Here is a 25954-nt window from a genome sequence, read left to right as displayed (position 1 = left end):
CATAACTGATGAAGTAACTTAAAAATGTAAATAACATCGAGCGAGAAGGAATGTTGAAAACACAATAGGTAAGAGCGAGAAAGCGAGTCACACGTACACTATTTTGAGAGAGCGCATGCGTTACCTTTTTCACGACAGCATTATAAAAGTCATTAAGACGATATTTGGTGAACAAGTTATTGGTGCCGATTAAGTAATCGATTAGGTAACGGGTACCTGTCGTGTAGGGTGGTTGGCTACGATACGGTTACGACCTTAGCGGCCCCAATAATCGATTGCATTGATTCCCATAAGGTTGGTCGAATCAGCTGTTATAAAGTCTCCGATACCATTGTAAATGATAACTAAGTCTGATATCTTATCTGTCAACTGCCTGACAGGTTGTTCAATGTGGCTACTTTTTAGCGTTTTGACAGAGTGTTCAATATGGCGGCGCATATCTTCAGCGGGCGATAGAAAGAGATGCAGAATGAGATAGCGATAGTCAATCACAAATTAGGTGATCCAATCATATTGGAATTTTGACGTCTATGCAGAAGATATCACACTTATGCTTGAAACACAATGCCGAGCGACGACGATATACGCCACGTCTGGCGATGACATTTTTCAAATTACGCCCAGCGATTTCGTCTACTTAAAACACAATGCCGGGCGAAATTGACGCTGTTTATTCAGAGTGGCCATTATTTAGAAATAAATATGAAAACAATTAAAACTTTTTTAATTCTCTGCTTTAGCACGTGACTACTAAAACACGCCCAAAATGTTAAGAAATTAACAAAACAAAACAAAAATGTTAAGAAATTAAATTAAAAATTATATGTAAAGAAAAAAAAAATTGTTTTTGGATATTATGTTTTCTTTTTTTATACTTAAAAAATTGAACAGCAGCAACCCTTGGGATGTTTGTCGTCATCGCCCGGCGGCGACGATAGAAATATATATATCATCGCAAAATGACGTCGCGTAAATTTCGCTCTTGGCGTTCATTGTGTCCACCTTCATGTAAATCTGGGGATTATATTTTTGACAATGCGATGTTCGTCGCGTTTATTTCGCGGCGTCGGTGCATTGTGTTTCAAGCTTTAGTTATCATTGACAATGACCGATATAGTTACCGATAAAGCACCAATGTCGCCAGCTTTAGGATTCGATTTATCGGTAGCAACATCCCTAGTTTTGCAGCTCTGCGCTTTAAAGATGGCGGAAGTCGAGGCATTGGTAAATTTACAATTTTATTAATGATAATTATTTGTCCCTGTAACTATATGTTTTTGTTTACCCCTTAAGTTATCTAAAGCTTTACGAGATTTGCCTAATCGCGTACTTAATGTCAGCCTAGAGGAAAGGACTGCATTATTTCGAGATGTTTCATTGGTACTTAGTAACCCCGGTATGATTTATGCATAAGCAAATGAATAGAGAAAATAATTAAAACGGTTGTTTCCAGGATTAAATGCGTCGATTGTAAAAGGGATCTGTAAAGTTATTGGCACAACTTTAGCGAAATATAAAGATTCGCCGTCTCAACTTTTGGTTAGAAGTCTTATTGTGGATATTGTGAAACATTATGACGTGGCTGTTGAGCATTTCAACATAGTATTTCGAAATATTTTAATCAAGGATCTCTCGGGCTTGCCGCCTCACAAATCAGCCAAGTTTTCCCTTGTTGCCTTAGGATGGACAGACTTAGTAATAAGAAATTCCAGAATAACTTCTGACACATTTAAAGCCGAATATCCTAAGCTATTGGAGTACCAAGGCATGTTTTATATGAATATACTTCTTTCTAGCAATGCACGAATAACAGATATTAGCGAAAAAATTTTTTTCGATTGTTGGCGTGATTCAGATATGCACAAAGCTTGCGTCTCTACCATTTTAGCAAAAGAACCTGACTGTAATATTATCATAATACTTATGTTGCTTATACGATTCGCGAAGAAAATTGATGATGAAAATTGGTTTCTTACATATAAGCCAAATATAGTAGATCACTTCGTAAAAGGAATACTTTGTAATAAGACAAAGCCTAATACCTGTTTACTAGTGTCATGCCGAGCATTGATACAAGAACTTTCACAGAAAGAATTCGAGAAAAATATATATCCTGCCCTACATAAATCTATACTTAGAAGTCCAGAAGACGCCATAGGGCTAATGGCGTTCGTCTTCCATGAGTTGAACATAGATTTAAGCCAATATGCTTCACCATTAGGAAAAGTTCTTCTAAACAACTTATATTGTAAGGATGACAAAGTAAGGCACGAATCTTTAGAATGTTTAAAGGAATTGTCTCAGAAATGTGCCAGGGCAGAAGCTATAACATGTTTGCTTAACGGCATTTTTGCTATACTAAATGGAGACAACGGTAAAATAACGATGTGTGAATTCAGGATGAACCTCGTTCAGGTAAATATTTTTAAGTCTGTACCATTGCCAATTCATACAAGTGGCGAATGTTAAAAACAAAAAACCCTTCAGAATAGCAAACAGCCTGGATTATCTGTTGAACCCTTTGTACATTACATTATTACATACATATATAATCTTAGCTTAAATGACTGCTCATATTTTTTTTATTAACTAGGTTTTAGTAATGAATATTAAAATGCATATATATATCTTTAGCTTAATGTGAAAATGTGCTAAGTCAACTTTTACGAATTTTACAGAAGACGAAAAAGTGAAGAATTTTTTAAATAACCTTTTCTTCAGAACTATGAATGATCATACCTTGGTTGCAATACTTTTGAGTGTAGAACCATGGTAGAAGCCTTGAAAACGATAAATAAAAATCATGTATGCTAACCATGGTGGAATCACCAGGTGAAGTAAATAAACAAAGGCAGAAGATCTACGCTATGTGAAACGGTAGGGATGTATTTTCAGTGGTGGAGGAGGGTAAAAATTTTACCCGCTTTGAAAAAATAGGAGCAGGAAAATTAATAGTTTGCTACGAAAAATTACAGAAACAAGTTTTTCCAGCACACCAGTGTCACCTAACGCCAATACAAAAGGGGATATAGAGGACCAGTGCGAGTGTGGCATGGAATAAAAAGAAAAACACTTAAATTGTATTGAACAATAAAATTCAATAATGCGCTTAAAGTAAACTAATCTCAACTTTAACTGAAGTTGAAGCTATCATCGAAAGACCGGAAAAGGGTGTTATCCATTATATAGTTCTACTATAGTAACTTTGCGCACTTAAACGGGTTTCGGGTTCGGTGAAAAGTTTTACAGTCCCACTTGGAAGTGACCATAATACTTCTAAATGTGTTTCCATCCCTAAAAATGTATTGGTATTGCCGTCTGCTCTGTTGATTTGTCGTTGATAGTCGGAACTAAATATATGCACTTCTAATATGTGATACAAACTTGATCAGAAGATCCCCCAAAAACTCCTGACAGTTGAATTAATGATGTATTACTAATGTCACCAAGTTATTAATTCCTAAAATATGCCAGGGGATATACTAGCTCCGCGGCAGTCGCCCTAGAAACAGAAAATACTGATCCGATAGAGCCGGATTCATATATTCTAAATTATTTAATCCATAACTGTAACATTCCTCTCATCGTAGTGGTATAAACAACAACAGTGAGTTACAATTTTTATCATCGAAAGACCGGAAAAGGGTGTTATCCATTATATAGTTCTACTATAGTAACTTTGCGCACTTAAACGGGTTTCGGGTTCGGTGAAAAGTTTTACAGTCCCACTTGGAAGTGACCATAATACTTCTAAATGTGTTTCCATCCCTAAAAATGTATTGGTATTGCCGTCTGCTCTGTTGATTTGTCGTTGATAGTCGGAACTAAATATATGCACTTCTAATATGTGATACAAACTTGATCAGAAGATCCCCCAAAAACTCCTGACAGTTGAATTAATGATGTATTACTAATGTCACCAAGTTATTAATTCCTAAAATATGCCAGGGGATATACTAGCTCCGCGGCAGTCGCCCTAGAAACAGAAAATACTGATCCGATAGAGCCGGATTCATATATTCTAAATTATTTAATCCATAACTGTAACATTCCTCTCATCGTAGTGGTATAAACAACAACAGTGAGTTACAATTTTTATTTTTTGTAACTATATTTAGAAATACATTGCTTTATCGAAGTTTTTACGTAAATAAGGTATAATACGAAAGTTTTGGTGTACTTTATGCAGGAATGGCAAAAACATTTCTCGAAAGCCTTCAGTAGCGCTTACTTACTTAATTGGGCTTAACCGTTTAACCGATTATGGCCGTCCAACAAGCCGCGCCAGTCGCTCCTTTCTGCCAACCGACGTTAATTGATCACACCAAGGACGCCTTCGACCTCTGCTTCCATAGGCGGGTTCTGATAAAAACACTTTCTTGGCCGGAGCGTTATCTTTTATTCGTATATGTATGTTGATGTCTGCGTATAGTTCGTACAGCTCACAAATCTTTCGAACACTCCCAGAGCCGTTTCATCTGATGTTGCCATGGTCCATGCTTCTGCACCATATAGCAGGACGGGAACGATAACTGATTTGTAGAGTATGATTTTCGTTTTCCGAAAGAGGATTTTTCTTTTCAATTGCCTACCTAGCCCAAAGTAACATTTATTGGCAAGAGTGATTTTTGCTGGATTTCAGAGCTGATGTTGTTGCTAGTATTGATGCTGGTTCCCAAATAGACGAAGTCTTTTACTATTTCGAAATTATGGCTGCCAACAGTAGCGTTGAATTCAGTGGCGCTGCAGAGGCGAAAATCCTTGTTGGATATGACGTGCATACAAATAGTTTATTTTAACAAAGACCTGTTTCAATTTATATACTTACATAAAATTCTCGAAGTCGTTGTTAAGAATCAGTTGGTGAATCATCTTGAAGTAAATAATATACTAGTCTACCAACAGTCAGGATTTAGGAAAAAACATTCCTGTGAGACAGCGCCGAACTTCGTGATATCTGATTGGAAAGAAGAGCTAAACAACAAAAAAGTAGTGGTTTCAATTTTCCTTGGCCTCAAAAGAGCTTTTGAAACGGTGGATAGAGAGATATTAATAAAAAAAAAAATGCAACGGATTGGCATAACTGATATTGAACTTAAATGGCTCTGCAACTATTTGAAGCAGAGAAAGCAGAAAACAGTTTTAAATGCTGTGACGTCGGATGAATTAGAGGTACCAATAGGGTTACCTCAAGGCTCAGTATTGGCACCTATATTATTTCTTATATACATAAATGACATAGTCAATGCTATCGAAGGCTGTGAAATTAGACTTTTTGCGGATGATGCATTAATTATGATAAATGAAAATAATATTAATACTTCACTTGCCAAAATGCAACATAAGCTAAATAACTTGTATAAATGGTTGTGTGGTAATAGACTGAAACTAAACATAAATAACACTAAATATATGATAATAACAAGGAGGAATATCAATGAGGAGGATATAGCCGAGCTAAAAATAAATGATGAAATCATACAAAGAGTTAACAGTATAAAATACTTAGGAATAATAATTGATAATAAACTCAAATTTGAAGATCATATAAATTATACAATTAAAAAAGTTGCTAATAAAATAGGAGTGATGCAGAGAACAACGAAATTCATTCAGAAAAAGTACAAAATAATCTTATATAAATCAGTTATAGAACCGCACTTCGTGTACTGCCCGTCCATTCTATTCATAATATCGGATAAAGAAGTAGACAAGCTCCAAAAGCTTCAAAATAGATGCATGAGATTTATTTTTCAGAAACCTAGAGATACACGAACGGCTGACATGTTGAAGACTTTAGACTGGTTAAGTCTGAAACAAAAGATTTTTTTCCACTCCATGAAATTCATATTTAATATCAAACATGGAAATGTACCTGAGTATTTAAATAAAAATATAGCATTAGTTGAGCAAACTCACAACATAAATACGAGGAGCAAACATAATTTCAAATTGCCGTTTTTTAGAACTGAAATTGATCAACAGAACATTTTCTACAAGGGTCTGAAAAGTTACAATGAACTGCCTATGGATATAAAAAGTTGCAACCAAATAACAGTATTTAAAACAAAATTATATGAATATTGTAAAACCTTAGCTAGAAGATAAAAAACTGTAATATTTTCAAATTTACGAATTAGGCTTCTGGCCGTAATAAATAAATAATCTAATCATAATCTAAATCAACAACATGAACGTAATAGTTTAACACGGCCTTACTTATGAAAGCCAACACGAAAGATACTCAAATGATGAATATCTGCAATTAAATCCAATATAGGTCCATCGATATTCACCTGCTAGTTTATGTGAAAAAAGTACTAAAACTACCTTATTGATAGGTGAGCCTTAGTGAACCCAATTATTTCAGCAGACCTCCTGCCATCCACTTTTGGCCAGAAAGATCTTGCTACCCTGCAAGACGTGGTATCCGCCCAACGTTTGCTGAGCTGATTCGAGGCCCAGCTATGGAGGCGCAATCCACAGGAGGCCAGCGGGATCCCGAAATCCCTACAGCCATCTTCATCCGGTTCAGTTGTACCGATGCGGGCTAAGAGATCCGCTTGACAGTTACCCGGGATATCACTATGGCCCGGGACCCAGATAATCTTAATTGCGGTTCCTGCTAGGGCGTCCAGACATTTTGTGCCTTTTCATTTACCTCTATTCCGGCAAAATTTTGCTAGAAACAGTCCCCTGCGCCATTGGTGCTCGCGGTACAATGATTTGTATAACTGCATTGGCTTTGAATGTTCGTTTGCTGCTTTACATACTGCTATACTCTTATGCTTAGCCTGATATTTTAATTTTATTTTTTCTTATACAATGCGATGTCAAATGTTTATAACATACTAATTTTCTATGTACCTTTTTTGAATTTTTTAATTTTAAGAATGGCTCTGTATTGTACATATATATCTGTCTATTACAATAATTAGTCGACCGCTTTGTGTTTGCGTCGACTTTAAATAAATAAATAAAATAATTCGATGCAATCGCAAGCGAGGTCAGGCACTCCCAGACCACCCTCGATCGCACTGTAGTTGAGCTCAAGGCCTTGATAGCCGCTTGGCTATCAGAGTAGATGTTAAATTCCCTAACCGTGGTAGCACTGGATAGCATTCCATCCACCGCATCCTTAATCACAGCAATTTCCGCTTGGAATACACTGCAGTGATCAGCCAACTTAAACTTGCGGCTTAAATTTAGCTCTTGACAAAAGAGGATTTTTCTTTTCAATTGCCTACCTAGTCCAAAGTAACATTTATTGGCAAGAGTGATTTTCGCTGGATTTTAGAGCTGATGTTGTTGCTAGTATTGATGCTGGTCCCAAATAGACGAAGTCATTTATTATTTCGAAATTATGGCTGCCAACAGTAGCGTTGAATTCAGTGGCGCTGCAGAGGCGAAAATCCTTGTTGGATATGACGTGCATACAAATAGTTTATTTTAACAAAGACCTGTTTCAATTTATATACTTACATATAATGGAAACAACAATATGAACGTAATAGTTTACGTAATAGCCTTACTTATGAAAGCCAACACGAAAGATACTCAAATGATGAATATCTGCAATTAAATCCAATATAGGTCCATCGATATTCACCTACTAGTTTATGTGAAAAAAGTACTAAAACTACCTTATTTTACTCCTGAAAAATGCAAAAAAACAACACTTTTTCGGGGACAACATTGGCGAAAAATTTTCAGATAGCCGAATGACAGCACAAAGAAGAATTTACAGCGAGACAATTGACGGCTTACTTCACCTGGTTATTCCACTATGATGCTAACCCGGCAGCTGTTATATGACTTCACACAATTTCAGCACTCAAAACAAATATTTTTCCTGACTTAGCACTTTTTACTCAATATGTTTCCCCACCATTCCTCCGCTTTAATGATTGACATATAACACTAAAACTATATATTTTCCAAAGAATACTATTTATTTGTCAAACTATTTCTAACGGTTTTGATCTGGACTCTTTAATTTAATTTATTTATTATTACGGCTGTTTAGGCCTAAAACTTAAACTACTAACTACAATTCATTATTATATCACTTATTTCTATTGAATATGCTGTTGGAATGCCATGTGATTCCGATCAGCATATCTACTGGCGTGACAAACAGACGAGTCTGGGAGCCAGTCAATTAAGGAAGGTTGGAAAGGACGCGTTTCCAATCCTCCAGTGCTCCCAGCTTAAGGCAACAAAATTTGGAACTTATATTTTTCAATTATATTTGTATTTTAAGCTGTCGGAATGTATTGGTCTCCGATCAACACAGCTAAATATGTCTTTGGATGTTGAAAATTGAAAATAACGTGGACCCAATCACCCCTCAACTTTGTTTAGTAAAGACGCTGTCGGAATGCATGAAGATTCCGATCAGCACAGCTCAAAATATAATGGGAGGTTGAGAAGGACGTGTTTCCAATCCCCCCTGCTCCAACTTTTGTTTGACCTTATTTTGGTTACACATCATATAATTTTATTGTTATATTAATGCTGTCGGAATGCGAGTGATTCCGATCAGCAACAGTAAATATAGGCTGAAAATACCGAATTCTAGCGAAATTAGTTGTTGGAACTGTCTGGAGTTACAGGTGGCGACTGATTTTCTTTTCCTTAGGGCCAGGTGCATCGTATTTTGCTGCTACCAATATTACCATTCCCTTTTCGCGCCCCAGTATCGGTATATCATGTAAAACAAAAATAAAAGAAAAAAACTGTATCTTATTGGAAGGGTTTTACAATGCTCCAATAAACTTTTTTTTTAAAGTATTGAAGTTATTACTACTTTTTATGTGATTAGGAAGTTTATTGAAATATTTCAGGCCCTTATAAAATATATTTTGCTTGCCCACTTCTGTTTTGAAAAGAGGTAATCTAAAATTATTGTTTTCTCTTATTACGTATGAATGTGCATCATTTACATATATAAGCTTTTCGCTGAGGTATGTTGGTAATTTACCGTGCTTAATATTAAATACAAATTTCATACTGTGGTAGAATATGAGCTGCTTTATACTCAACCAGTTTAGTGCTACTATCATGTTATTAATGGGAGTATCATGTTTAATATAAATCTCATAGCTTTATTTTGCATAACTTGTAGCTTATCTACCTGAGTTACATTAGCCATAAAGAATATTGTGGGCAAAATATATGAAATGTGGCTCTATGATGGATTTATACACTTTCAGTTTGTATTTTCTACTGATAAATTTGCATGACCTCTTCCAAAAACCAATTTTCTTGCCTATTTTGGCAACTATATAATCAATATGATCATTAAATTTTAATTTATTATCAATCTGAACCCCTAAGTTCTTGAAATTTTTAACTTCGTTAATGTTTGAGTTCATTATCTTTAGCTCGATATTACAAGATTCCTTATTCATCGCTCTAGATATGACCATAAAATGGGTTTTATTAACATTAAGTTTAAGCTTATTTTTACAAAGCCACCTGTATAGGGTGTTCAAGTCTTCCTGCATTTTGCTCCTAGCTAACATGATATCAGTTTCACTTACTTCGAGCAATGCGTCATCCGCAAACAGCCTTATTTTACTATGTTTTAGCGCCGAAGATATATCATTTATATATATGTATGTTAAATAGGACCGGTGCCAAAACCGATCCTTGTGGCAGTTCAATTCCTGTCAATACCTCATCCGAGACAACCGACTCAATGGCTGTTTTTTGTCTTCGGTTACCTAAAAAGCTCTGAAACCACTGCAGCTCGTTGCCCCTAATTACAATTTTTTCTAATTTTTTAATCGTATTTCTGTCTATAGTTTCAAATGCTCTCTTTAAGTCGATAAAAACCGCAAGTATACTTTTGATTTAGTTCTTCTTTCCAACTCGATATTACATAATTTAAAGTCGTTTCACAAGAGTGGCCTTCTCTGAAACCGGATTGTTCTTTAATTAGTATTTTATTTATTTCCAAGTAACTTATGAGCTGATTTTTTACTACTGTTTCTAGAATTTTTTCGAATTCGGCAACGTGTTGATCGGTCTCAGATCTTCTGCCTTTAATGAAGTTTTTACCTTCTTTATTGGCACTATTGTTGATATTTTCCATGCGTCGGGCACTATTAGTTAGTTAGTTAGTTATTTATTTATTACGGCTTAAAGCCTAATTCAAGATATAAAATAGTACTATTCTATCTTATAGGTAGAGTTTTACAAAATTCATATAATTTTGCCTTAAAAAGTAAGATTTCATTGCAGTTTTTAATTTCTAATGGGAGCTCATTGTAACTCTTTAGCCCTTTGTAAAAAATGTTTTGCTTATCTATTTCTGTTCGAAAAAATGGCAATTTAAAATTATGTCTATTTCTAGTATTTATATTGTGTGTTTGCTCCACTAGAACTACGTTACTACTTAAATATTCAGGTACATTTCCATGTTTTATATTAAATATCAATTTCATGGTATGAAAATAAATTTTTTGTTTGACACTCAACCAGTTCAACTAACCATCAAAAGCAGTGGGCCCAGACGGCATAGCCATGCCGATGCTTAAAAACCTAGGGAAAGAGGGGTTCAAATATTTAGCACATGTCTTCAATCTGTCTCTTTCCACCTTTGTCATACCTGAGAAATGGAAAATGGCCAAGGTGGTCCCGCTACTAAAGCCTGGGAAACCAGCTAACATAGGTGAGTCGTATCGTCCGATATCTCTCCTATCGCCAGTGGCAAAGACGCTTGAAGCCATTCTGCTCCCTTATTTCCAAGCAAATCTGCAGCTAGCCTCATCAGCATGGCTTCAGAAAACTCCATAGCACTACCACCGCGCTGAATGTCATTAGCACCCAGATAAATTGCGGTTTAAATCAATACCCCCACCATAGAACAGTACTCGTAGCGCTAGACCTATCAAAAGCTTTTGATACGGTCAACCATGGCTCGTTACTGCAGGACCTGGAAGGGTCTACCCTTCCCCCATGTCTTAAAAGGTGGACCGCAAATTATCTGGGTGGTCGGCAGGCATCGGTGCAATTTAGAAACGAAACATCAAAACCAAGGAGAATTAAACAGGGGCTTGTTGTTGTTGTTGTAGCAATGCTCGCACCACCTAATAGCCGCGACCGATCACAAATTGTCATCAATATCCTCTAACGGGAGTCCAAGGAAACTTGCCGTTTCAACAGGGTTGGACCATAAGGAAAGGGGTGTTAGAGGCGTTGGTTCCACATTACAATTAAAGAGATGGTTGGTGTCATGTGGGGACACATTGCAAGCAGGGCATACATTTTGTATGTCGGGGTTGATTCTGGATAGGTAAGAGTTTAACCTGTTACAGTATCCAGAACGAAGTTGAGCAAGAGTGACACGCGTTTCCCTGGGGAGTATGCGTTCCTCTTCTGCGAGTTCTGGATATTTTTCTTCAAGTACTGGATTCACCGGGCAATTCCCGACATAAAGGTCCGACGCCTGTCTATGGAGTTCACCAAGGACCTGCTTGTGTTTTTCCGCTTCATACGGCTGGGTTCTCAGGTGCCGTATTCCCTCAAAATGCTTACGGAGATGACTCCTTAGGCCCCTAGGCGGTGCTGGTTCGTCAATCAGATGTCTGTTGGGATGCCCAGGTTTCTGGGTATTCAACAGAAACTGTTTGGTCAGCATCTCATTTCTCTCCCTGATGGGGAGTATTCTCGCCTCATTATGCAGATGGTGTTCTGGGGACATAAGAAGACAGCCCGTGGCGATTCTGAGAGCAGTATTTTGGCAGGCCTGTAGTTTCTTCCAGTGGGTGGTTTTTAGGCTTGGCGACCATATGGCTGACGCGTAGCACGTAATCGGCTGGCTAATTGCTTTGTATGTGGTCAAGAGCGTTTCTTTATCTTTTCCCCAGGTACTGCCAGCAAGGGATTTGAGGATTTTATTACGGCTCTGAATCCTTGGAACAATTGCGGTTGCGTGCGCACCAAAATGTAGATCCTGATCAAACGTCACACCCAAGATTTTGGGGTGTAGGACAGTCGGTAGCGTAGTGCCATCGACGTGGATGTTCAATATGGTCGACATTTGGGGCGTCCATGTTGTAAATAAGGTCGCGGAAGATTTAGTCGGTGACAATGCCAGGTTTCGCGAGGCGAAAAAACTGGAGAGATCAGGGAGATAGCCGTTTATTTTATTGCATAGCTCATCAGGGGGTGCCACAGGGTGGTGTCCTATCCCCACTTTTGTTTAGTTTCTACATATCTAAGCTACCTTCACCACCGGAAGGAGTCACAATCGTTTCCTACGCCGATGACTGCACAATAATGGCCACAGGCCCAGGCCCAAAGACCGATGCGCTATGCAATAAAATAAACGGCTACCTCCCTGATCTCTCCAGTTTTTTCGCCTCGCGAAACCTGGCATTATCACCGACTAAATCTTCCGCGACCTTATTTACAACATGGACGCCCCAAATGTCGACCATTTTGAACATCCACGTCGATGGCACTACGCTACCGACTGTCCGACACCCCAAAATCTTGGGTGTGACGTTTGATCAGGATCTACATTTTGGTGAGCACGCAGCCGCAATTGTTCCGAGAATTCAGAGCCGTAACAAAATCCTCAAATCCCTCGCTGGCAGTACTTGGGGAAAAGATAAAGAAACGCTCATGACTACATACAAAGCAATTAGCCAGCCGATTACGTGCTACGCGTCACCCATATGGTCGCCAAGCCTAAAAATCACCCACTGGAAGAAACTACAGGCCTGCCAAAATACTGCTCTCAGAATCGCCACGGGCTGTCTTCTTATGTCCTCAGAACACCATCTGCATAATGAGGCGAGAATACTCCCCATCAGGGAGAGAAATGAGATGCTGACCAAACAGTTCCTGTTGAATACCCAGAAACCTGAGCATCCCAACAGACATCTGATTGATGAACCAGCACCGCCTAGGGGCTTAAGGAGTCATCTCCGTAAGCATTTTGAGGAAATACGGCACCTGAGAACCCAGCCGTATGAAGTGAAAAAACACAAGCAGGTCCTTGGTGAACTCCATAAACAGGTGTCGGACTTTTATGCCGGGAATTGCCTGGTGAATCCAGTACTTAACGAAAATTATCCAAAACTTGCGGAAGAGGAACGCATACTCCCCAGGGAAACGCGTGTCAATCTTGCTCAACTTCGTTCTGGATACTGTAACAGGTTAAACTCTTACCTATCCAAAATCAACCCTGACATACAAAATGTATGCCCCGCTTGCAATGTGTCCCCACATGACACCAACCATCTCTTCAATTGTAATGTGGAACCAACGCCTCTAACACCCCTTTCCTTATGGTCCACCCCTGTTGAAACGGCAAGTTTCCTTGGACTCCCGTTAGAGGATATTGATGACAATTTGTGATCGGTCGCGGCTATTAGGTGGGGCGAGCATTGCTACAACAACAACAACAACCAGTTCAACTTTTTTAACATATCCACCGTTCTAGCATCTCTACGTTTTTTAAGTATAAACCTCATACATCTATTTTGAAGCTTTTGTAGCTTATCAATTTCTTTGTCCGCTATTATGAATAATATCGATGGGCAATACACAAAGTGTGGTTCAATAATAGATTTATAAATAATTATTTTATATTTTTCTTGTATATACTTGGTAGATCTCTGCACAACACCAATCTTTTTCGCGACTTTCGCAACTGTGTAGTTTACATGTTCTTCAAATTTAAGTTTGTTATCAATTATAATCCCTAAATATTTTATGCTATTAACTTTTTGTATGCTTTCATTATTTATTTTTAGCCCACTTAAGTCCTCATCATTAATATTTTTCCTTGTTATGACCATATATTTCGTTTTGTTTATATTAAGCTTTAGCCTATTCGCACATAGCCATGTGTATAAATTGTTGAGATCATTTTGCATTTTTAATACCGCAGTAGTAATATTATTATCACTGATCATAAGTAATGCATCATCCGCAAATAGTTTGATATCTCAGTCTTGTATCGCATTAACTATATCATTTATATATATTAGGAACAATACTGGTGCTAGGACCGAGCCTTGTGGTAAGCCAATGGGCACTTCCAATACATCAGATATCGCTGTTTTTATAACTGTTCGCTGTTTCCTATGTTTTAAATAACTGAAGCAAGCTCTATGTCTTTAATATCAATTTGTTGAAGTTTCTTGATAAGGATTTCCCTATCTACCGTTTCGAAGGCTCTTTTAAGGTCAAGAAAGACAGCAACCACCACCAGGGATTCAAGGGGTTGTGTAGCGCAACATATAGCTTCTCCAACCCAATTGTCAACCTCACCTTCGAGCGGCGAATCCCATTTCACTAACAGACGAGGCTCTGGCGACCACAAGCTCCTCATGGAACTTGGGGGTGGGGAGGGAGGGATGGCCTGAAGGTTCAATGTGGCCATATAAATCGTTCCCGAGATGGTCGGGCCAGCATCTTAATGGTGCTGTGTTACCGGAGCGTATCGGATCTGTATCCGACAAAGGACCATCACATCGATAACACTCCCCAAAGCCTTCGGGGAGTAACCTAATCGCTACAACAACAACAACAACAACAACAACAACAGCAACCACCACCTTCTTATTATTTAGATCATCTTTCCACTCCGATATCACAAAGTTAAGAGCTGTTTCACACGAATGTTTTTTCCTAAAACCCGACTGTTGATTGACAAGTATTTTGTTTAAGTATAGATATTTTACCAATTGATTCTTAACATACACTTCAAGGATTTTAGCGTCACTTGGTATGGTGTTTATGGGTCTAAGCTCTTCTGGCTGTATTGTCTTTTTAATTTTTTCAACTGGAATCACCGTTGACATTTTCCACTTTTCTGGTACAATACCATCTTCCAAACTGCTATTAATTATTTGGGCATAGAAAAACCCTGTATACACTATAGAGTCCTTCATTACGCCATCCGACAGAATGTTCCTGCCGCCTATTTTGTATTCAAACTCTTGCAGGATTTTTATAACTTCATCAGTCGTTATTTTAGGAAACTTAAATTCAGAATTGGCTTGACTACCATTGAGTGCTATATCGAAATATTCTATATTGTTATTTATTTCTATCACACTGTTTATAAAAAATTTGTTAAGGCCATTTACCAAGGCAAGTTCATCTTCTACCAATATACCATCGATTACTGCTTTGTTAATACCATCGTTATCCCGTTCCCTCTACTAATGATTTATTTATGATATCCGCATAGAAATGTCCCATGTATGACACCGAATCTAAATTACTCCTGATAGTAAATTTGTTCCTCCGATTTGATTTTTTAACCTTTTAGCAACCAATATGACATCATCAACCGTAACTTCTTGGAATTTCAGACATGTGCTTACCGTGTATTGCACACTGTCGCGACTATAAAAAGTTTCGATTTCTCGATTTATGTCACCAATACTATCAACAAAGAAGGAATTCAATGCTTGAGCTATATCTTCGGGTGTTTCATATCTTATACCATTTACAATCACTGTCCCGATATTGTCACGCACCTCAGTTAAGTTTACTGCTTGCTTGAGGTGTTTCCACATTAATTTCCTATCAGAAGAATTTAAGGCGATATTTTTCTCCATATAGTTAATCTTTTTAGATTTTTGATTAGTTTCTTATAATACTTCGCAACCGTATTATATTCCGAAAATTCACCAGATCTTCTGGCTTGTGAGTGCAATTGGATTTTTAATTTGTTAATTTCGGTCATTTCATGATCGTACCACTTATTTCTCAACCTCACTATCCTGTCTTGTTCTGATGTTAATAAACCCATGCAGTGTGATAAGCAGGTTTTTATATATTCAACCGAGTCATTGAAATGCATATTGTTTAATACGCTGAAATCATAGTTTCTTAATAAGTAAATGAGGTTATCAGCAGAATAATTCTTCCAAGAATGTATTGATAACTACTCCGTGCGTGTTAATGTTGACACTAGCCCTTTGTTGTTGTTGTTGTAGCAATGCTCGCCCCACCTAATAGCCGCGACCGATCACAAATTGTCATCAATATCCTCTAACGGGAGTCCGAGGAAACTTGCCGTTTCAACAGGGGTGAACCATAAGGAAAGGGGTGTTAGAGGCGTTGGTTCCACATTACAATTAAAGAGATGGTTGGTGTCATGTGGGGACACATTGCAAGCGGGGCATACATTTGTATGTCGGGGTTGATTCTGGATAGGTAAGAGTTTAACCTGTTACAGTATCCAGAACGAAGTTGAGCAAGAGTGACAGGCGTTTCCCTGGGGAGTATGCGTTCCTCTTCCGCCAGTTTTGGATAATTTTCTTTAAGTACTGGATTCACCGGGCAATTCCCGGCATAAAGGTCCGACGCCTGTTGTTGTAGCGATAAGGTTGGTCCCCGAAGGCTTTGGGGAGTGTTATCGATGTGATGGTCCTTTGCCGGATACAGATCCGGTACGCTCCGGTAACACAGCACCATTAAGGTGCTAGCCCGACCATCTTGGGAACGATTTATGTGGCCACATTAAACCTTCAGGCCATTCCCTCCCTCCCCACCCCCAAGTTCCATGAGCTTGGGGTCGCCAGAGCCTCGTCTGTTAGTGAAACAGGATTCGCCAGGTCCGACGCCTGTTTATGGAGTTCTGTTTATGGAGTTCGCCAAGGACCTGCTTGTGTTTTTCCACTTCATACGGCTGAGTCTCAGGTGCCGTATTTCCTCAAAATGCTTACGGAGATGACTCCTTAAGCCCCTAGGCGGTGCTGGTTCATCAATCAGTTGTCTGTTGGGATGCCCAGGTTTCTGGGTATTCAACAGGAACTGTTTGTTCGAGTTTGTTTGTGTTGATAATTGTGATGTTGTCCAAGCCATACTTTCTGTGAAGTCCAACGCAATAGGGCTTGATGGTATATGTTCAAAGTTTTTAAAAGTCATTCTTCCCAAAATCCTTCCCCACATTACTTGGTCAACTCAATTTTGATGACCGGTGTCTTCCCAATATACTGGAAAGCTGCAAAAGTTATTCCAATCCGTAAACAAAATAATGAGTATCGACCAATAGCCATACTCCCTTTCCTCTCTAAGGTCGTTGAACGTATTCTACATGGGCAAATCGTATCATATGTACATGAATACAAGCTCCTGTCAGGCAGTCAGTCTGGTTTCAGGTCAAAGCGGAGCTGTACAACGGCACTATTATCTGTGACAGAAGAAATTCGTGAGCGAGTGGATGAAAGTTACATTGCCTTCTTAACACTTCTTGACCACTCTAAAGCTTTTGATTCTGTAGACCACACTCTGCTCTGTAGGCAGCTGGTAAACTTATTTAACTTCTCTGGTCATGCAGTTGTCTTATAAGATCATATCTTGGCGATAGGACTCAAGCAGTATGTATAGATGGTGAAAAGTCTGACTTCCTACATGTCTTAAGAGGCGTCCCTCAAGGCTCTATACTGGGTCCTCAGTTATTTGTTCTGTATATCAATGACTTACCCGATGTCCTTAAGTATTGTAATTTTCATATCTACGCTGATGATGTGCAGTTGTTCACGTGTTGTCCTCGTGATCAAACTAGCTTGTGCATAAGTAACTTAAACCACGATTTGAATCAAATATTTTCATGGGCTAATATGAATGGCTTATGTATAAACCCGAATAAGTCAAAATGTATTGTTATTCATAGACGGTCTTTTCCCACTAATGATTAAGAATGTAGTGATCGACAATTCCGTTATAGAATACGTAGATACGGCGAAAAACTTAGATGTAATTTTTAACAAAACATTGACATGGAAAGACCATATTTTTAGAACGGTTGGAAAAGTGTATGGAATGCTTCGTACACTATGGTTAACACAGTATTTCACGCCTTTGCACATAAGACTACTTCTGGCTAAAGCGTACTTAATACCTACGCTACTCCATGGTTGTGTTGTGTTGTGTTGTGTTGTGTATGATTTACTCAAACTGTGACTATCTGTGCAAGAACAAACTAAATGTTGTTTACAACAACATTGCTAGATATGTTTATGGGTTGAAAAGATTTGACCACGTATCACAACATGCTGAAAGGTTGCTAAACATTTCTTTCGAAAATCTTTTAATAGTCAAAACACTGTCCTTCCTCCATAAATTGATACACACGAAGGAACCTGACTATCTATATCGTAAGCTTATTTTTCTGCAATCATCAAGATCGGTGCTTCTTCTTAAGCACATTAGATACCGCACGCTAACCTCTGAGCGCCAATTCTTTGTTACTGCAATACGTCTTTGGAACTCCCTACCTATAAGTCTTCGACTCTTAAGTAATGCTCTGCACTTCAAAAAAGAGCTAACATCATTTTTTAACGACTCTTAAACTGGATCTCAAATTGTTGTTAAAATGTTCATTTCTAAGTCCTTTTCTTTTCTCTGTGTCATCTTCCTTTATTTGTTAAATACTATTCGATCTATAACCAGCCACATCACTACTGCTGTCTTTTAATATTTATTAATTACTTTTCTTTAGTTTTAAGATTTACATTTACATATGTAAATATTTCACTATTATCCGCTATATTTGATTTAATTTGATTAATATAATTTATTATTATTATAAAAGTTCAATTTTTATAGCTCATGCTATTCATGACTAGCACTGTTAAATAATTTGTCAAAATTGTTGTGCTAGGAACAAATTTTCAAATAAATACATACATACATACACATTGTGGGTATCATTCTCCGCAGAGGATTTGAATTACACACTTTGAAAGCAAATGAAATGGTTTCGTAATCAGAAATTCTGTGATTTTCAAGATTAGTACAGTACAGTACGTCAGCATTTGCATATAGATCTATTCTCGTTTGGGACCGTTCAGCAATACTTGTATTGAAATTCACCATTTGCCTCATCGCGCTACGTGAAAATATCTCATTGAGCTTAGAACTCGTTGCGGTATTAACATTCATGTTAATGTTAAAATCCCCAATTAACAAGGAGTTTGTACCACTCTCCTATTCCTCAGAAAGTATAGCTTCCAAGTGATTTAAAAATTCGATATCACTAGCGCTTGGAGAATGGTACAACACACCTATTTGCCATTTAATGTCGAACTTTTTTAATTTAATTATAGCACACCAAACATTTAAATCAATAGATCTATTATACCTGACTTTGTACTCGATACCTTTTTTTAATAGTAAGACTACACCTCCTGTGGGAATCGCAACGAACCATTGTATAATAAGGAATGTTTATTTCCGCATCACTAACATCCGGTGTTATACATGCTTCTGAACATAGAACGATGTCCGGATCTAACTCTTCTATAATTCTTTCGAGTTCAGCATTGTTGGCTAGAAAACTACAAATATTTAGGTAAATGCACTGTAAGTTAAAAGCTTTTATCCCCCGATCAGCTAGTTTTGGTGGCTAAAAGGCCACGCATTGTCTTTCCAGCTTAAGTTTTCTTAAATAAACTGGGCATTCATGATGTTGTGTTCTGTATTAATATTTAAACCTAACCGATTATTACTATCTATGCAATTATCATCGACTTTATGTTGTTGTTGTTGTTGTAGCGACGAGGTTGCTCCCCGAAGGCTTTGGGGAGTGTTATCGATGTAATGGTCCTTTGCCGGATACAGATCCGGTACGCTCCGGTACCACAGCACCATTAAGGGAACGATTTATGTGGCCACATTAAACCTTCAGGCGATCCCCTCCCTCCCCACACCCAAGTTCCATGAGGATCTTGGGGTCGTCAGAGCCTCGTCTGTTAGTGAAACAGGATTCGCCGCGGATAGGTGAGGCTGACAATTAGGTTTGGAGAAGCTATATATTGCGCTGGCAACCTGAAGAGTTGCGCTACACAGCCCCTTGAATCTGGTATTTTAGTCGCCTCTTAGGACAGGCATACCTACCGCGGGAATATTCTGACCCCCTAACCCGCTGGGGTTCGACTTTATGTGCCCCGCTGCATTTACTACACCTCTGTTTAAGTGTACAAGTAGCCGCTATATGGTTAAACCCTAAGCATTTATAACATCTTTTTACCGTTTGAGCATCGTAAACTGGACAGCGGTCCCAACCAATATTGATTTTCTTGCATTTCAATACGTCTTCATAGTATTTGTGCTCAATCTCAATGACTGCATTGATATATGAGGCTCTATTTTCCTTCCTTGATTTAATAACTCTTACACATTTCATTTTAGCATCTCGCAAAAACTCATTTTGGTTGGTGATCTTACCAACTATTTCCTCTTCAGGATGCTCAGTACTAATGTTAGTCACCATGATTTTAGGAAAATATATTTTCGGTTCAGCTATGTTGCATTTACTTTTATCTAGTCTTTCTGTTAGAGTGTCCTTAATTTTATCCTTATCACTAGCTGACTTTGCACTAATAATTATTGTACCATTGTTTCTATTTTGTACCCTACCTATATTCAAATTGGATGGATCTATTTTATTCAAGTTCCGTTTACTATTGGAGGAATTCCCTTAGTAATATTGGCATATGAATTGACTTCCTTAACAGCTTTATTTTGGTTTGCAACCTTTTTAATAATTTCCTCCTTTTGCTTATTAAACGCTTCATTTGGGATATTGATCTTATTAAGCATTTCTTTGTTTGCTTTGCAAAGACTCTACATGTTTAATCAACTCTAATTTTTCCGTGTTCCCCTGTTTATATTATCCACAATTCTTTTCATCTCTCTTTCGCTGTGCGTTATGGATGCGCTTATCTCCCTTTTGTGTTCATTCAACATCTTTTCAAGTTCACCCTTTTGCTCCCTTAAATTTACTTTGTTAATTTCTGAAACAGAAAGTATTTCTCTGAGGGCATCATCTACATTGGAGATATATGTCATACAACCATCGCACATAAATCTTAAAAATTGGCAGCCTTGCAAGCAGTTCATGCTATATTCGTCCATAGATGCACATGCAATTGTTTTGTAATAACCTTTACCACACACACCCTCACATCGTACACCTGTCTCCCCCTTTATTTTTTTGTGGCATTTATCGCACACCTCCATTCTCTTTTATTTTTCTGTTTTCACTGTTACATATATGTGGGAGCCTTAAAGTAATTAAGACATTTTACAACACTGTATGTCATAAAGCGACTGCAGGCGGACAACGGACTAACTGCAGAAACATGAATAAATAAGATAAAATGCAAACAAGCAACAAAGGGATAACGGAACTTTTAAAATAGCGAATAGACAAATTTCAAAGTCATAGTTTGCGCTTGATGACAGTTCATATGAAGTTGAGTAGTGAATCGGACGCGCCACGGCAAGTAAAAATAACTTCTTTTTTGTATATGCCGAAGCATAGGTAGGTAGGTTGAACTGGCCGGTCCATGAGGACCTCACATAGACTGATTGAGTCCGTAGTGTTACCAGAAGTTTGTTTTAACGACCAAACTGAAAAACCCTATCAAAAACCAGGACCTATGTTATAAAATAACTCCGTCCTCTTGGCAAATACTAGAAGCTTCCTAGGACTTAAGCCACTTGCTGCTTCTAGATCTGACAGCTGTATCACTCCTAATAGCTGGAGTCTTAGCCTGGCAAGTGCAGGGCACGAGCACAGAACGTGCTCGATCGTTTCCTCCTCCAACCCGCACTTCCTACACCTGCTATCACTGACCAAGCCTAATTTAAAGGCATGTGACGCCAGAAGGCAGTGTCCAGTCAGAATACCCGTCATGAGTCTACAGTCCTCTCTTTTTAATGATAGAAGCAACTGTGTTAGTCTAAGGTTGTAAGACCTACACATAATCTTCGACACTTTACAGCCCCGCGCTTGAACCCACGCCTTTTCTGCTTGGTCGATCATGTGCACCTCTCGCCTTCGCTTAATCTCGCCCAATCTAATTGGGACGTCTACGGAGCAAGCTTCAAGGGATGCGCCCTTTTTAGCTAATTCGTCCGCTTTTTCATTCCCATCTATTCCCATATGCCCTGGGACCCAATATAGATGTATGCTTCTCCCTGTCCCGATTCTCTCCAGAGACTGCTTACACTCTAACACGCATTTAGATGCTGTGCTATGCGAGATTATTGCCTTAATTGCTGCTTGACTGTCAATATAAAAGTTAACACGGTTGCAGCTTAAGCTATTCTCTTCCAGGGTTTCTACTGCTTTGGTTACGGCTAATATTTCCGCTTGGAAAACGCTACAGTAATCCGGCAGCCTGTAGGATCTGCTTAATTCCGGATCAGCGCAGTATACCGCAGACCCTACTCCTTCCACTATTTTGGAACCATCGGTGTACACATGTATCGCCTCGTCCGCCATTTGCGCACCCTTGCGCCAACCGTCCACCTCTATTGTGGCCTTAAGATCTCCCTCAAAGTGCAGGTAGGGAATCATGTAGTCTGTTCGTCTTGTGACTGAGGACGCTATACTACTATGGCCATATGGTCGGCGCTCAAGCTGCCCCGAAGCACCGAGCCTGGTTGCGGTCGTTAATGCTTTGTTCTTTGCTACCAGGTCTACAGGTGGAATGTGCAGAATGGCATACAGTGCAGCCGTCGGGGTTGTTTTCAGGGCTCCAGTAATGCAAAGCATCGATAGTCTGCATACCCCTCTAATTTTTTGAGGTATGTTGTTTTTTGTCTGGCTTTCCACCAAACAAGAACTCCATAGTATAGAATAGGGCTTACAATCGCTGTAAAAACCCAATGAGAAAGAGAGGGCGATAGGCCCCACGTACACCCCAGCATTCTTTTACATGCATAGAGTGCCGTTGAGGCCTTGTTGACCCTCTCCTCCACGTTGAGCTTCCATGACAGCTTACTGTCTAGGATGATTCCTAGATATTTTGTGCAAGGTTTCTCCTGTAAGGTCACCGCTCCTAACTTAGGCCTGGTCCAATTTGGGACCTTGTACCTCTTTGTAAAGAAGACCATATCCGTCTTCTCCGCATTGACTTTCAGCCCGACATTAGATGCCCAGGTATGAATATCCCGAAGCGCCCGATCCATCAAAGAACTAATCGTTGGAAGGCATTTTCCACTTATGACAATTGCAACGTCATCTGCGTAAGCCGTAAGTTTTACGGGTCCCTCATCGAATTGCCTGAGCAGTTGGCTGATGACCAGTGTCCACAGCAGAGGTGATAGCACCCCTCCCTGCGGCGTGCCCCTGTCCACTGATTTCGTGGCCTCGTACAATCCCCATTGTGATGTAATCTTTCTGCAATTTAACATGCAGCCGATCCATCTGATTAAGGCAGGATGTACTTTAATGTAATTAAGACCATCCATAATCGCCCATTTTGCAACATTATTGAAAGCCCCGGCAATGTCCAAGAATACTCCTAGAGCATACTCCTTATATTCCAGGGATTTCTCTATGCTTATTACCACCCTATGCAATGCGGTGTCTACCGACTTGCCTTTGGTGTACGCATGCTGTGTTGTGGAGAGCAGCTTTCCATCCACGTTGGACTTTATGTACACATCTATCAGCCTCTCAAAGGTTTTGAGCAGAAATGATGTTAAGCTAATGGGTCTATAGTCTTTGGGATACACGTGACCGATCTTCCCCGCCTTTGGTAGAAAAGCTACACGAGCAGTTCTCCAAGAGTGCGGAACATGATTCAGTCTTATGCACCCATCGAATATTATTTTAAGCCATTCCACGACCACCCTGCTTGAGAATTGTAGCATGGCCGGGAATATACCATCTGGGCCCGGCGATTTAAACTTAGAAAACGTCTTCACTGCCCACTCGATCTTGGTATCGGTCACCAAGCCCGGCACCACTAGCTCCGTGATCGAAGTGTGAGTGATGTCTGCTGGTTCTTCTAAACCGTCTCCCGATGGGAAATGTGTATCGAGAAGCACCTCAAGGGATTCCTCACTATCACGTGACCATTCCCCGTTCTCTTTCTTTATTAGTCCCTGGACTATGTTTCCCTTTGCTAGGACTTTTTTCAACCGTGCTGTTTCACTGGAGCACTCTATGTCCGTACAGAAACTTTTCCATGAGTTTCTCTTCGCCCTGGTAATTTCACGCTTGTAGATCCTCAGTAGATCCCTGTACTCGTCCCGACACGCTTCGCTTTCCGCGGTCTTTGCGAGTTTAAACATTTCTTTTACCTGTCTTCTTAGAAGACTCAGCTCATTGCTCCACCATGGCGGCTTTGCTTTTCCTCTGAATCTTCTTAGAGGGCAAGCTTTGTTATACGCAGTCATAAGCGTCCTTGTTAGGAATTCATTCGACTCCTCCAGTTCCTCTACATTAGCAACCTCTTTGGGTTGTCCCAGTTTCGTTTCTACATGTTTCTGGAATTTAGTCCAATTCGTTGCCCTAGGCATAAGTGCAAAGTAAAAATGTTTAACTAAATAAATAAATTTGAACTAAAACATGTGTAAATGTGAACTAAACGTGTCTATGTAACCTAAAATAGTAGCGTACAACGCAAAACAATACGAACTTGAAATGTTAATTGTAAAACCGAAATAAATGAAATACAAACAATTTGACGTAATTTTAAAGAAATGAGCGTGTTAATACCTTTTGAACCCCACAAATGGTGTCAGAAGTGCGAAAATTTTTTTAATAAAAACTTTTATTTCATGCGCCGTCCGATTATTTGTGCTACAGCCGTTAAGCCACACACGTATATACAAAAAAAAAAAAGCTTGTCACAGATCGTTGTGAAAAATTCAGTGCTAGAAATGCAGCAATATCTGCATAAAACTGTACCAAAAATTCATATGGGGTTTAATTGAAGTCATACGATAGAACAGTTATACATTGGGGTGCCTATATGCAAAACCCTATCGTTGAAAAGCCGTTATGCTCATCGCTCATATTTTGCGTGAAAAAGAAATAATAAATTTTGTCGCTTTGCGGCGTCCGTTTAATGAACAACGGAACACGAACCTTGAAGTGTTGCTATACTGCTGCTGGCGAACAAGTTGAGTAGCCAAGCAGTAAAACTTAAATGTTGTTGTTGTGGGCGACTAAGTAAAAGCCCCACCGTTGATGTGTTACTGTACCGTTGTTGGTGAACAAGTCGAGTAGCCAAGCAGTAAAACTTAAATGTTGTTGTTGTGGGCGACTAAGTAAAAGCCCCACCGTTGATGTGTTACTGTACTGTTGTTGGTGAACAAGTCGAGTAGCCAAGCAGTAAAACCTAAATGTTGTTGTTGTGGGCGACTAAGTAAAAGCCCAACCGTTGATGTGTTACTGTACTGACATGGGCGAATAAGTCGAAGTAGCCCAGCAGTAAATCTACGATTCCGATAAGTGATAATATTTGGCGAACCTATGTTGCAGTTGATGGAAGAAACTTTACACCTACTAAGTTGCAGTTGTTGATACGAGCCGATGCCGCACTTACAAATGAGAAAGCTGAACACTGTCGAGACAAACTAACGATAAGTATAAGTTTATATACTAACTCGATTGTATTGTAGAATTGCTTTTAGTACTAATTTTTGCAAAAAATAAGAATATCCATTTCAATACATTATAACAAGGTAGATACCAAAAAAAAGTTATAAAGCTTACCGTGGCACAATGGATAGAGATGAAATATTAGGGTTGACCGTAAGTAATTTGAAAATCAAACTCACTGAACTAGGGCTTTCCACAAGTGGTCGTAAGGTAGTCCTTCAAGACAGACTTATGGAGCATTATGGAATTGAGCTTAGCGATGACGAAGACGAAGTCTTCGAGAATGCTTCCTCTGTACACTCCGTTGCCGTTGGGGTGCGTGAAACAACTAGAACACCCTTCACACTTCGTGACATCGAAGATTCTTTGTCTTGTTTTTCAGGTTCAGGCCAAGCATCAATAGAAAAGTGGTTAGAATTTTTTGAGGAGAACGCTGCAGCAGTGCAGTGGAATGAATTGCAAAAATTTATTTATGCAAAGCAATTGCTAAAAGGTGGTGCTAAGATGTTTGTTCAGTGCCAAAAAGGTATAAAAGACTGGGACTCTTTGAAAAAATCGTTAAAAGAA

At 38.9% G+C, this 25954-nt stretch overlaps 1 protein-coding gene across 1 annotated transcript in view; it reads left to right on the top strand.

Annotated features, from left to right (window-relative positions):
* Positions 1 to 1069: 1069 nt before the first annotated feature.
* l(3)80Fj (lethal (3) 80Fj) overlaps positions 1070 to 25954 on the top strand; it is a 109190-nt gene continuing 84305 nt past the window's right edge. The window contains exons 1-3 of the mRNA XM_067760093.1: positions 1070 to 1224; positions 1294 to 1396; positions 1454 to 2415. Of these exons, the coding sequence (XP_067616194.1) occupies positions 1105 to 1224; positions 1294 to 1396; positions 1454 to 2415 (1185 nt within the window). The 5' untranslated portion in view covers positions 1070 to 1104. The remainder of the gene's footprint in view (positions 1225 to 1293; positions 1397 to 1453; positions 2416 to 25954) is intronic.

The sequence above is a fragment of the Eurosta solidaginis genome, chromosome 1 (genome assembly GCF_040869045.1).
Source record: "Eurosta solidaginis isolate ZX-2024a chromosome 1, ASM4086904v1, whole genome shotgun sequence".
Taxonomy (NCBI): Eukaryota; Metazoa; Arthropoda; class Insecta; order Diptera; family Tephritidae; genus Eurosta; species Eurosta solidaginis.
Note: the sequence above shows the minus strand (reverse complement) of the source record. Positions and strands in the feature narration are given on the sequence as shown.